General features: G+C 52.4%; 1 protein-coding gene and 1 pseudogene across 1 annotated transcript; both read left to right on the top strand.

Annotated features, from left to right (window-relative positions):
* Positions 1-7,014: 7,014 nt before the first annotated feature.
* On the top strand, positions 7,015-7,866 carry LOC113181096 (signal recognition particle subunit SRP54 pseudogene; annotated as a pseudogene).
* A 2,181-nt stretch (positions 7,867-10,047) lies between these two features.
* Uck1 (uridine-cytidine kinase 1) lies at positions 10,048-13,871 on the top strand. Its single transcript, XM_026386560.1, has 7 exons — positions 10,048-10,189; positions 10,373-10,532; positions 11,320-11,416; positions 11,617-11,759; positions 11,850-11,944; positions 12,106-12,154; positions 12,532-13,871. Exons 1-7 carry the CDS (start codon positions 10,082-10,084, stop codon positions 12,711-12,713), a joined length of 834 nt encoding a protein of 277 aa, XP_026242345.1. The 5' UTR covers positions 10,048-10,081; the 3' UTR covers positions 12,714-13,871.
* The last annotated feature ends 2 nt before the right edge of the window (positions 13,872-13,873 follow it).

The raw sequence follows: 13,873 nt of genomic DNA, 5'->3' as shown, positions 1-13,873 counted from the left end.
GAGGTGACAGGGAAGCTGGGTCTGGATGAAGACATAAAATGTCCGGGGTTGCACCCGTGCACTGTGTTCACACTCAGCCTGCCCTCAGGCAGCCTAGAAACTTCTAGATGAAAAAACATTGTTAAAAAGCAGGCCCAGGGGTGTAGATCAGGATAGAGCCCTTGCTCAGCACAGGCAGGGCCCAGAGTTCCATCTCCAGCATCACAAAATAAAAAAGGCCTGAAGGTGGGAATCCAGGAAAGAGCTGTGGGACTTACTCAAAGCAAATGCAAAACTCCTCAAGCAGGACACAGCCCCATTGAAGCTGGGGAGATTTCCCATGGGAAAAGCACTCAGAGGTGAGTTCACAGTCCCCAATGGCAGAACCCACAGGGAACAGCCCACCATGAGGGAGAGACAACAGATCAGCACTGCAAGATTCAACTCTGGGTGAGTCAGGATCTGACCAGGAAAAACAGAACCCACGTGGAGTGTTTAACACAAAGTTATTCACTGTAGGGAGCTGGCTTTACAGACAACAGAAGAGGCAAAGTTAATCAGAGGAGATTTAGCATGAAGACAAAGTTGATGTGACAGAGCAATACACTCAGGGCACAAGGTGGGTGAGGTCCACCCTAGGGGCTGGCAACAAGTGGGCAACCTTGGAAAAGAATTCAAAGACAAGAGTAGATGACTAAAAGTGGCTCTGGTCTTAACTATGTGACAATAATTCTAAATAATGCCAGTGGCAAAATTCTCCACCCTGAAAAGAATCTTGTTCTGAATGATTCCTGTGGTTACTGCAGCTCCCAGAAATCCTGTGGACAGGCTTCCACATTCCTGGCAGACTAGGAGAGTCCTCTCCCACGAACATCCCCCAGGGGAGAAGAGCAAGATGTAAAACTACCTATCGGTGTTTCCTCAGTGAAAATCCCCAGCCAAATAACCTCCCACCTGCTCGCAGAAGCCCCACCACCTTTCTAGTCCTGGAACATCAGGGACCACTTACCACAGATCTGAAGAAGCAGCTCACCTGGAGGAGACACAAACAAATGGGGGAAGAGAAGCTTAGAGGGAATAAAAAATAAAGAAGAGTCAGGGAAAATAATATTTTAAAAAAGGACTGTTAAATATCCCAAGAAAAAGCCAAGTAGGTGGCACATGCTGTGGCTACTTGGGAGACTGAAGAAGATCCTAAGTTCAAGGCTAACTCAGACCACTGAGCAAGATGTAGGGGGAATGGAATGTAACTCAGGAGTAAAGCACTCCTGGTTCAGTCCCTAGTGCTGCCAAGAAAAAAAGATCCAGAGATTAGAGAAGGCACTCATGAAACAAGAATAGAATGCTGTAAAAAAAATTCATAAAACAAAAAGTTCTTGAGAATTAAGAATTTCACAGCAAAAATGAAACACAAAACTCAATAGAAAGTTGGGAGGTAGAGATAGAGAAAGTCTGCCAGAGGAAAAATATAAAAGTAAGGGGAAACATTCCAGAGACAGCCCAGGACAACTCATCTCCGAGAAATATGAGTTCCACAAAGAATAAGGAATCACAAAGGGGAAGAAAACATCAAATGAAGAGTCCAAGAAAATTTTCCAGGACTGAATCTTCAGATGGACAGAGCTCACTAAGGGTCCAGCACACAGGAAATTGGCCACTCCAAAGGGATATGATTGTGAAATTCTAGAATATAAGGAACAAAGAAAATTTTTATAAATTTTCATTGGAAAAAAGTAAGTTTCAGGCACTGGAGTTGTGACTGGGTTTAATTCTCAGCACCACATACACATAAATAAAATAAAGGTCCATTAACAACTAAAAAATATTTTTAAAAAAGTAAGTTTCAAGTGCTGGGGTTGTGGCTTGGGGTAGAGCTCTTGTCTAGCATGCTTGAGGCACTGGGTTTGATCCTCAGCACCACTTAAAAAAATAAAATAAAAAGGTATTGTGTCCACCTACAACTAAAAAATAAATGTTAAAAAAAGTGAGTTTCATACACTGGATCAAGAAAGAATCAGAATGACACTGAATTTCTCAATAGGAACTTTGAAAATAAAAGAACAACAGACGAATGCTTCAAAATTCTGAGGAGAATGAATTTCTAATTGCAGTGGCCAGTTCCTTTTGAATATGGCAGAAATGACCCCAGATGACTTCTGTGGTCCAGTATAGATGCAATGGGCTCAGGCTGGGCTGGGGCTCAGTGGCAGAGCGCTTACCTCGCATGAGGCCCTGGGTTCCATCCTCAGCCCCAGATGAAAATAAATAAAATTAAGGTATTGTGCCCATCTACAATTAAAACAAATGTTTTTAAAAGCCGTGTACTCTCACTCTAGGGAGTCCCCTCTTTCTCCAACCATATTCTAATTAGTTCATAACAGCGCCATAGCAGTTGGTTTAAGGATGCTACCCAAACACTGCCCAATCCCAAACCCCACACCCTGGAAGACATTCTAGACAGGACACTTCTACTGTGATTCTCAAGTCAGGAAGCCGCTCAGGGCAGCAGCCAGGCTGGACTGGTGGTTTCATATTTATACTTTCACTGTTGGTTAAGTGTTTATGTGGAATGGACTTGACCTTGATGGCTCATTTTCCATTGGCTCCATTTGCACTCCTGGGTTGGTCAGATCCATGTGCAAATCTGCAGTGTTTCAGATTTTGCTGGTCACCCTGGTGGGGGGCAGTGAAGGACAAATAGCCACTGGGGCTGGTAGACAAGCTGGGTTCCCTGAGGTTCCTGGTGGTGACGCCAGACCTTGGGGCTCAGCGTGACTTCCTCCACTGAAGCCCCCAGTAAGGGTGTGCCTGGCATCTGCCAGCACAGCTGGTGGCTGGTGCAGGGGCAGCTAGCAGGAGCTGTGCTTGGGCCTCCCTGTGCCATCACAGCTGGGGGTGGCTCAGCGTCTAGTAGTGCAGAGGGTTAGAGAGCCCTAGGCCCTCTTCGGGGAAAGGGCGGTGGAAGACCTGACATGCCCTTTGGACCTGAGCTGCCAGGCTGCGAGGAGCCCAAGTTGTAGGAGAGGACACTGTGAGCGTTTGGGGTGATGGCCACTGTGGGTAGCCTGGTGACAGCCCCAGCTGAATTCATAAGAGACATCACGAGCCAGCCATGCAAATGAGCCAGCACGGGCATGCCAGTGCAGGGGAGCCACAGGTCACCCCAGGCCCACATCCATCTGGCTGCCACCAATGGAGCGGCCCCCAGAGAGCCACAGCCATGCCAATCAATGCCAGAACCACGAGAGAGAACAAGTGGCATCTTAAGCCATTAAGTATTGGAGTGCTTTGTTTTGTAACAACAGAGAATCAGAAAACCCACTGGAATTCCATAGCCAAGCAAAAAGATCAACAGAGCACAAAATAAAGGTAGAATATTCAGGATCTCAAAAGTTCCACCTCCCGTTGCCTTTCTCAGGAAGCATCACCCCAACGAGGAAGAAAGAAAGAGGGAGGAAGCCTGGGCCCAGGCTACAGGAGAGAAGGCTTAGAAATACTGCCCAGAGATGAAGGCTGCAGGGGGGGCCCAGAGGGGCAACCCCAGAGAACCCGCCAGAATTAACATCAGCCTCCAAGTTGCACAGATCCGGGCAGGCACACAGCCCAGAAGACCCGCCCTGCGCATCCCACATCCCTGCTGCAAGTGGGTGGGGCCACCTCGCCCGAGGCCAGCCAGGCAGCAGTGAGTGAGGGCTCAGGGTGAAGGACGGAAGGAACCACTGTCAGCCCAGAGTGCCACGCCCAGCCACGTCTTTCTTAAAAATAAAATTTTTGCTTCAGTAATGGCACCCACCTGTCATCCCAGCTACTTAAGAGACTGAGGCAGGAGTATGAGTTTATGGCCTGTCTGGGCAACTTAGAAAGACCCTGTCTCAAAAATAAATAAATAGATAAGAATTTAAAAGATTAAAAAAAAAAAAAACCCTCTAGGGGCTGGGGCTGGGGCTCAGCGGTAAAGAACCTTGAATGCATATTACCAAGTGCAGGAGGCCATTCTGGAAAGCTTAAATGTGGGCCCCTGCTGCAAACCCCCTGCCAGGCCTTTCTTCATTCCAAGGGCCTGTCCAGCTGCTGGTCCAGAGGTGCTTTGGGGTTGGGTGGGGGAAGAGGCAGACCACAGTACAAGTTCATAAATGTGGGACAAATAATGGAGCGAACCAGGATTTCCTCCTGAACCTTGTGCTTCACAAGATGTGGGGGTGGGGGGTGCCCAGACGGGCTAGAGAGCAGGGGCTGGGTATCTGCGTGGTGGTGGCCACTGCAGTCCAGAGGCCTGAGCAGGTGGACCCAGGACTTGATGGCTTCTTGGCACTGGGCCTGCCCCAGGGGCTCACCACACCTCAGTGTCTCTTCACCCTGGGAGGACAACTAGCCAGCAGCCTGGCTGGCTCTTACAGGGTCTGCCAGTCCCCTGGGAGGCTCAAGGAGGCACATGGGACAGACGCCAGCAGTGTCACTGTTACCGAAAATACAGGAAAATATGAAAAAATTATGACAAAGGAAAGAGACAAGGGGTCCTGGGAGGTGCAAAAGAGCAAGGGCTTACTCAGTAGGGTAAGGGTGGGGGCTCTGGGGGCTCCTCCAACAGCTGAGCCCCACCCTCTACCGGCACAGGCTTCTGGGTTGTAGGACTTTCTCAAGCAAGTGGCCTTGATCCCTTTGAGGCCAGATTTAAAGTTAGGTAGACAGTGTAGTTAGGTAAATCGGGTCTAACATGGAGTGAAATCTAAAATGGAGGCCATGCTGAGAATGACTCAGGGAAAACACAGGAGGACTCATGGAATGTTAATGAAGTCCCGAAAAGGCCCTAGGCCAAAGTCCACCTCAAAGAAGTGTTAATGAACAGCCCCCAACAGATTTGGAGATAGCCCATCCCAGAGAAGTGATAAGCCCATCCCCAAAGTCCTTCCTGCCCTTTTGGCCCACCTGTGTCCCACCCCTCGGGCCCTCCAACCTACATTCCATCACCAAACCTATAAAAAGGGGAACACATTTGCCCGCCAACTGGATTCCACCTCTTGAGTCCCCTTCTTCCTCCGGGAGAAGTCTTTTCTGCTGTCCTTTAATAAACTTCTAATCTCTACTCTGGCCTTGCCTCGGCGCGTGCTTTTCTGGTGTTATTCTTCAACATCGGGGAAGCAAGGACTTGTCACTGGCCAACAGCGGTAACACCTTTTCCTCTTCCCAGGCAGCTCTGGTTCCTGCCCCAGCTGCTGAGCAAGCGAGATTACAGAAGCAGAAACTAGCAGGTTGCAGCTAGGACCCGAGATAAAGCGGAAACAGAAACATCTAAGGAAGGAGTTGCTGCTCCATCACAGACGGCCCTGCTCACGCTCTGCCCTCTGCTTCCCGCCCTTGCCTCAGCGGTTTGTCAGGGAAGAACGGGGAGGAAACCTCGTTCCTCCATACAAACAACTGGCTGATTTGGGGCACCAGCCGCTCCTGGGCACCTCTGCCCACCAATGGCGAGGACGCACTGTGTTCCGGGGGCTGCTCTGTGCCTGGACTTCACGTGCAGAGGTGTGGCTGAGCAGCCCCAGGGGGAGGACAAAGCCCCTGGAAGATTTACTCCATCTCCTAGGGAAGCGACCTCTGGGGCCACACAGGGCCACCCGAGGAGCCCAGGCTGGGTCAGGAGGCAGGGCAGCAAGGCGGAGAGAGGCTGGGTCAGAGCCTTCCTTGAGGCTTTGGGGGGGAAGGAGGCAGGCAGGGGCAACAGGCTAGGCTTCCCAGTTGAGTGGTCCCAGAGGGCTCTGGGCTGTCTCTAGCTGCCTGGCACCTGAGCCTGGGGTGATTTAGTGCAGGAGAAATCCTGACTAGGGGTGTGAGAGCCTTTGAAGGAGGCTTGGTTTGGCTGATTGGTGCATAAAGAATGTACCCCCACCCCAAACCCCTGCTGTCTCTAGGGAGCTGCCAGAGCTGGGAGGGAGTCCTCCCTGGGGTGTAGGTCCCCAAATGCCAGACTTTGAGATCTGACTCTCTTCCCTTGACTGTGCCCCGAGAGGACCTAGTTTGCCACTAACTTTGCTGCTGCAGTTATTCAAAGGTAGAAGACTAAAGCCAAAAAAAACAACAAAACACCAAAACACCCCAGGAATCCTTATGGGAGGTGAGCTGAAGAAAAGCAGCCCCGAGCCGGGAAGCAGAAGTGCATCCTCTTCCAGAAAGGTTGGACTACACGGAGTGATGCCGTCTCCTCATCTCATCAGCTGAATGGAAGGTGAGGAAAGAGAGGCTCAGAGAGATTAAGTAATTTGCCCAAAGTAACACAGCCAGTATGTAACCTCGGACCCCGAAGCCCGTGTTCTCTCCAGTCCTTCACACTGCAGCAGAACTCCTTATAGGCACCGCTTAGACCCTTCCGGATGGTTCTAGCGGATCTTGGAATACCAGCATCAGTGGTACGTTCGCTGAGCAGCGCCACCCTTATCAAGGAGGAAGTATTAAAAGCTGTGCCAAAAGAAGCACAGGCGGCATTTCTGGAAGGGGATGCCAATGTCACACTGGAGGAGGACTAGAGAACACACCGCGTCTGCTACTGCTCTGGTCTTAAGAAAAGGCGAGTCAGCATGCTGGCTTTAAAGACCCTGGGAGCTGCAGACCCTGGAGTTTAAGAAGGACACCCATCAAAGGAAAAACGGAATGTGACCATGCTTGCCGGATTGCCAGGGAGGCTGGAACGACCGCATGTCCCAACGGGCTTCTGCCCAGGCAAAGCCTGATGCCACCCAGGTGAGAGTTCCACTCTGGGAAGCTACACAGAACTGCTCCATTGCTCCTGAAAGAGTGGAGAAATCCAAAAATGAGAAATCTGAGGGGCGGGGCTATGGCTCAGTAGCAGAGCGCTCACCTAGCACATGCGAGGCACTGGGTTCAAACCTCAGCACCACATAACAATGAAATAAAGATATTGAGTCCACCTACAACTAAAAAATAAATATTTAAAGGGCTGGGGTTGTAGCTCAGTGGTAGAGGGCTCACCTCGCATGTGGAAGTCACTGGGTTCAATCCTCAGCACCACATAAAAATAAATAAATGAAGGTATTGTGTCTATCTGCAACTAAAAAAATTAAAATAAATAAATATTTTAAAAATGAAAAATTTGAGATTATTATTGTTGATATAAGTGGCCACCACAAGCAAGAGGACTCTCTGAAGAAAGGTTTCAAGCTGCTCACGCTGTAGAACCTGATGACACTGTTCAGGTGACAGACACCTACACTGGGCAGGCGTCTGAAACCCAGGCTAAGGCTTTTAAAGATAAAGTGGCCTCGGTAACAGTGACAAAACTTGGTGGTCATGCAAAAGGAGGTGGGGGACTCAGCAGTTGCTGCCACAAAAAAAATCCAGTGATTTTCATCAACGTAGGGGAACATGGAGATGGATTGGAACCTTTCAAAACAGCCTTTCCTCAGCAAACTTCTGGGTGTGGGTGACAGTGACGTTAACAAGCTGAAGCTGGATGATTCTGAAGCACTTCTAGAGAAGCTGAAATACAGTCAGTTTCATTGCAAGACATATGCCATGAAAATGGGCCAGTTGAGTCGGATTTTGGGAATGATCCCTGATTTTGAAACATATTTTATGAGTAAAGGAAATGAACAGGAGTCAAGGGCAAGGCTGAAGCAATTAATGACAGTAACAGACAGTATGCTGGGCCCAAACCAGACGGTGCCAATGGCGCCAAGGTTTCCAGTGAGCAACCAAGAGGAATCAGAAGACAGGAGGAGAAGAGAGATGCTCAAGGAGCTTTGACCCGAATTATCAAGATTGCACAGGGGGTAAGAATAGATGGGAAGTGTCAAAGGACTTCTCCAAGGTGGTGACGAGTCCAAGAATGGGAGCCCATCACAGACACCAAAATTGAACCAACAGGGGCCCAAATGATGATCCAAGAGTTAGTTCTTTGTCATGTGGGTGGCAGGACTTCAGCCAACCATGAGGCCATTTCCCTGGGGTGCTGCTGGCAACAAGGAAAGGGAAAGGCAAGACAGGATTCAAACATCTGAAGAGAAGATGCTGAGCCCTTAACTGACCTGGTTGGTTCCATATTTGCTGAGACCTAGAGCTTCCCTCCTTTCTGCAAACAAGGGAAAAAAAAGATTTTTCCTTACACACACACACACACATATATATATGAATATATTATGAATATATATATATATATATATATATATATATATGACAGCAAAATGCATTACAATTCCTATTACACATATAGAGCACAATTTTTCATATCAATTTTCGCCATTTGTTTTTCTGGGATTGGCTAACAGCATTATATGAAAAATTGTGCTCTATATGTGTAAAAGGAATCGTAATGCATTTTTGTATACAAAGTATATTCACACCAATTAATGCCTTCATACATGTACTTTGGATAATAATGATCATCATATACCACTATCACTAATAACCGCCGGCCCCCTCCCTTCCCCTCCCACCCCTCTGCCCTATCTAGAATTCATCTATTCCTCCCATGCTCCCCCTCCCTACCCCACTATGAGCCAGCCTCCTTAGATCAAAGAAAACATTAGCCATTTGGTTTTGAGGGATTGGTTAACTTCACTCAGCATTATCTTCTCTAACTCTATCCATTTACCTGCAAATGCCATGATTTTATTCTTTTATTGCTGAGTAATATTCCATTGTGTATATGCCACATTTTTTTTTTAAAGAGAGAGTGAGAGAGGAGAGAGAGAGAGAGAGAGAGAGAGAGAGAGAGAGAGAGAGAGAGAGAATTTTTAACATTTTATTTCTTAGTGTTCGGCGGACACAACATCTTTGTTGGTATGTGGTGCTGAGGATCGAACCGGGGCCGCACGCATGCCAGGCGAGCGCGCTACCGCTTGAGCCACATCCCCAGCCCTATGCCACATTTTTTATCCTCTGTCGTTTTTCCTCTTTTTCCTTTTCTTTTCTTTCTTCTTCCCTTTCATTATATTTATTTTTATGTGGAGCAGAGGATCAAATCCAGTGCTTCACATGTGCTAGGTAAGCACTCTACCACTGAGCCACAACCCCAGCCCCTTTACCTCCCTTTGTATGATGTAAGGGAGGAATATAAGTCTCTCTTTGTGTGAAAATCATTGTATTTCTGCTTCAAAATTTCTTCCCTCAGTTTTCACTATAGTAACAAGTCAAACAAACCACTATGTAAATTCTAGTTCTTTTTTAAAAATATTTTTTAGTCGTAGCTGAACACAATACCTTTATTTTATTTATTTTTAGGTGGTGCTGAGGATCAATCCGGAGCCTCCCACATGCTAGGTGAGCGTTCTACCGCTGAGCCCCAGCCCCAGCCCCAGCCCCAGCCCAGCCCTAAAATTCTAGTTCTTAAAAGTTTTTTAATTGTCTCAAAGGCCGAGCACTGCATTTGTAAACAGTCCTCTAAGTCACATGACGTTGCAATAAAAATACTAAGGAAAAAAAACATAGGAAATAAAATACATAAAATGCGGTCAGTGTAACCGGCCTGTGCCGGCGGGGTCCCCAACAGGCCGTCCAGAACCGCACACACGGGCGCAGGAGGTGCCGGGGGCGGGTGTCCCCGTCCGTTTTCCTGGCGGAACCTCCCCGCGCCATCCCGGGCGCCCGCCAGAGGCCAGCGGGACCCGGCCGGGCCCGAGGCCCCACGTCGTCCTCCGCAGGCTTGCAGAGGTCAAGAGTTCCCTCGCGCTGGCCGCCGGAGGGCCCACAGCGCTCCTGAGCTGGCGATCACCCCGACGTGACGCGGCAGTGGCCCCGGCGTCCGCGGGTTTCTCCAGCCCCTGCATCCGAGGTGCGCCAGGCGCCTGGGGCCGCCCGCCCGCCCGTCGCCGCCTCGCCTCCCTCGGGAGGGAGAAGCCGGGCGCGGGGGAGCCCACCCGCGAGCCTCCGCCGCCCTTCGCGCTGCCGGCCCAGCGCGGGTCTGCGCGCTCGAGGACACCTGCCCGCGACGCCGCGGAGGCCGCGCAGGACGCGCACGTGCGGCAGGCGGCGCGGGCGGGGCGCGAGGCCCCCACGGAGCGCGCCGAGGCTCCGCCCCGAGCGCGGCCACGCCCCCGCGCACATGCGCCGCGGGCCCCGGAAGCGGCGGGCGCTGTGGCGCAGCGGGGCCGACATGGCTTCGGCGGGAGGTGGCGACTGCGGGGCCGCCGGGCCCGAGGCTGACCGCCCGCAGCCGCGGCCCTTCCTGATCGGCGTGAGCGGCGGCACGGCGAGCGGGAAGGTGAGCGGGCGGCCGGCGGGCGGGGCGGGGCGGGGCGGGGGCGGCGACCCCGGGCTCCCTCTCCGCCCGGGCCGCAGGTCCCTGCCGCCTTCACCCCGCGCCACCTGTTGCTGGTGGGCGGAAGCCCCCTGCGGGCGGAGTCGCCCGCCGTGCCAGCGGGGGATGCTGTTTATGTGTCCCCAGTCCACGGTGTGTGAGAAGATCATGGAGCTACTGGGACAGAACGAGGTGGACCACCGGCAGCGCAAGCTGGTCATCCTGAGCCAGGACCGGTTCTATAAGGTCCTGACCGCGGAGCAGAAGGCTAAGGCCTTGAAGGGACAGTACAATTTCGACCACCCAGGTACACCCAGAGAGCTTGCCCAGGCAGGCTGCCAGGGCCTGGGTTGTGCAGGGATCAGCCCCAGTGGGGTCAGGGAAGTTATCCACATGTCCTGCAGAGGGCCTCCCCTCTGGGTTCCTGCAAGTCAAGTCAGGAGGATTGGACCAGCTCTCTGGGCCTGGGTGCCCTGCAGGAGTTTGGTTGGAGCCAGTCAGGAAACCTGGGCAGGAGGGGCCTTGGAGACCACTGCTCAGTCCATTTGAAATCCCCTTGCCTTCCCTCCTCCAGCTTGCTGCTGATAAGGTCTTTTGCACACCCCATTGTCTAGAGTGGCCTTTCCCTTACCCACCTGCCCAGGGGCAAAGTCCTCAGGGAAGCCAGCTGTGGGAAGCAGTGGGTGATCTAGGGCCCAGGGCCCTGCAGCCCTTCCCCGATCTGGAAGGTGCTTGCTATCTCTGGGACAGAGTGTGCCCAGCGATATGGAGGAAGAAGGCCTGCAAAGCAGCATTCCCACTGATTATTCCCAGCAAGAGAGAGGAGGGAGGCCCGACTCCCTGGTTTCCATTGCTGGCCAGTGTGCTGCAGCTTCCTCGTGGGACAGCTTGGGCCGTGCACTGCCTGAAGGCAGTCTGGGCAACTTTGTCCTGTGTGGTCTGTAAAACTGCAGTGGACTCTGTCACTAACAAATAGAAACTGCAGGGGCAGCTTCTAGTCTGAATGTCCTGTAGGGTCCTCAGTATCCCTGGTGCCCTCCTGTCCGTGGCACAAGGGCAGCTGGGTTGTCTTGCCCTTTGCTTCATCTCTGCAGATGCTTTTGATAATGATTTGATGCACAGGACTCTGAAAAACATTGTGGAGGGCAAAACTGTTGAAGTCCCAACCTACGATTTTGTGACCCACTCAAGGTAAGCAGGTGGCTTCCAGGAGGTCCAAAAAGAGAGCTGGTTAGGGAGTCCCCTTTGGGTTCCTACAAAGACTGCCCCGTGGCAGGACCTGCCACATTTCTGTGAATCACTGCCTACATCTGTCCTCTCCCCAGAGTCATTCTCCTTGGTGTTATGGTGGACTGTCCAGCAGGGCCCATTGCTTCCTCTGTGCCTGGTAGGTTGCCGGAAACCACTGTGGTCTATCCTGCAGACGTGGTTCTGTTCGAAGGCATCTTGGTGTTCTATAGCCAGGAGATTCGGGACATGTTCCACCTGCGCCTCTTCGTGGACACGGACTCTGACGTCAGGCTCTCTCGGAGAGGTAGTGCATCTGGGGATTCTGAGCCCTGGCTGCGGTGGCTGTGAGTCCTGAGGGAGGGCTGACCGTGGTGCCTCCTTCCTGTCACCGCAGTTCTCCGGGATGTGCACCGCGGGAGGGACCTAGAGCAGATCCTGACCCAGTACACCACCTTCGTCAAGCCCGCCTTCGAGGAGTTCTGCCTTCCGGTACCGCCTTTCATCTGTCTGAAAACCCATTTCTCTCACACTTGTGCCCTGTTCCCCACCTGCTGATAACACCAGCATCCTAGGGCACCCCACCTTGGTCCCCCACTCTTACACAGTCCTGGGGAGGAGAAATCTTATGAGAACCCCTTTGTGTCTCGCAGACAAAGAAGTATGCTGACGTCATCATCCCTCGAGGGGTTGACAATATGGGTAAGAAACTGCCCGGCCAGGTCCTCCCAGAGCCACCACACAGGACTGCTGTCTCATGCCTCTGCTGTTGAGGATTCCCAAGTGCACAAGGCCCACCAGTGTCTATCTGCGGCGCGAGTTCAGCACAGACAGGGCAGGGCTTTAACCAGGCTCCCAAGCAGCCTAGGCTCCCGCAGCAAACTGAGCTGCTGAGTTTTACTGTCTCACATCCTGTCTTGTGGTTTCTGTCTCCTAAAATGTGTGGTGGCTTGTGAGGACCTGGCTAGTGGCCTTCCTTCCAGGCTGAGTGTGGCCCCTGGGGAGGGGGAGGCCCCACACCAGCAGGAGTCCTATGGCGCAGCAGGGAGGACAGCTGAGCACCCACTGTCTGTCTGCAGTTGCCATCAACCTGATTGTGCAGCACATCCAGGACATCTTGAATGGCGACCTCTGTAAGCGGCACCGAGGGGGAGCCAACGGGCGGAGCTACAAGAGGACCTTCTCTGAGCCAGGAGACCACCCCAGGGTGCTGGCCTCTGGCAGACGGTCGCACCTGGAGTCCAGCAGCAGACCCCACTGAGGGCCATTACATGCTGTCCCCCAGTCTGCCAGCAGGGATCCCCACAGACCCGAGTTTCGGGACGGGCATGGGGCACCTCTTGCCCTTAAAAGGCAGCAGTGCTTCTCCCTGGCTTGTCCTAAGGTGGTGTCAGGGCCAAGGCTCCTGTGCTCTTGGGGGGAAGCTCACTTTGGTAGGTAAAGACAGGGCTTCCTCTCGTTTAGGGAGGTTTTAACTTCTCTGGGGGTCACTGAAGTGCCCTGGCTCATGGTTAGCCTGTGCTTGTCCCCAGGAGGAATGCCAGTCTGCGTTGGGAAACCTGAGGAAGCAGCCTGGGCACTGTGGGCCTGGTGTGTCTGACCGGTGAGAATTTCCCAGTAGGGCTTGGTTTACTCGAGCATCACTGAAACAGGCTTTAAGAGGCGCTATTCACCCCGGTGGACTGTCCAGCAGGGCCCATTGCTTCCTCTCCCTCATTCTGTTCCATACCCCAAGGCTCGTGGTGCCCTCGAAACCTTTCCTGACCCACCACTGGGCTGTGGTCCAATGTGGTGAGTGCTGGTCTAAGGTGCCTCCTCCGAGGCATTTCCTTCCCTCTTGCCTGTGCCTCAGTGACAGAGAAGAGGCAGGAACCTTGGCATCAGCCACCATCTCTCTAACCAGCACCACAGAGGGCAAGGGGTCCAGACCCCAGGTGCCTGCATGGCTCCTGCATCCTGGGGCAGCAGGCAGTGGGCTGTTGGGTCTGCTCTGGCTGGAACAGAGTCTGCACACAGTCCCACAGGGCCAGGTGCTTCCACCTTACCGGGGCTGTCTGGATGGCTGTCCCTGGTGTAGCTCAGCTGTGTCCAGGGCAGCAGCCTCCAGCCACAGCATGTGCTGGCCTGCAGGTGTTCAGGTGGCTCCCTCACGCAAGGCTAGACTCAGGGCCTCACAAATGGTCCTGTCCGTTGTCCCAAGTTTGTCTTCCCTCCCATGTGACCACCCTTTCTGGAAAAAAGTGTCCTTTGCCATTGCCACAAGCTAGGCACAGGTTCTTTCCCTTTCTTCCTGTTGAGCACAACTCGTAGTTACCAGCCACGACGTTCCTGAGCTGCGTGCAGCGCCAGGGCCTTCTGTTGAGTCTTAACAGTTGTGTTAAAGCTTGTGTTCCTTTAGAGGGAGACTCAATAAATAATATC

This window comes from Urocitellus parryii, chromosome 4, assembly GCF_045843805.1.
Source record: "Urocitellus parryii isolate mUroPar1 chromosome 4, mUroPar1.hap1, whole genome shotgun sequence".
In the NCBI taxonomy this organism is placed as follows: Eukaryota; Metazoa; Chordata; class Mammalia; order Rodentia; family Sciuridae; genus Urocitellus; species Urocitellus parryii.
This window is presented reverse-complemented; position numbering and strand designations above follow the sequence as displayed.

Coding starts and splice junctions, on each gene's coding strand:
- Uck1 (XM_026386560.1), top strand. CDS start 10,082: ATGGCTTCGGCGGGAGGTGGCGACTGCGGGGCCGCCGGGCCCGAGGCT. Junction 11,945..12,105: donor TCGAGGAGTTCTGCCTTCCG/GTACCGCCTTTC, acceptor TGTGTCTCGCAG/ACAAAGAAGTATGCTGACGT. Junction 12,155..12,531: donor TCGAGGGGTTGACAATATGG/GTAAGAAACTGC, acceptor GTCTGTCTGCAG/TTGCCATCAACCTGATTGTG.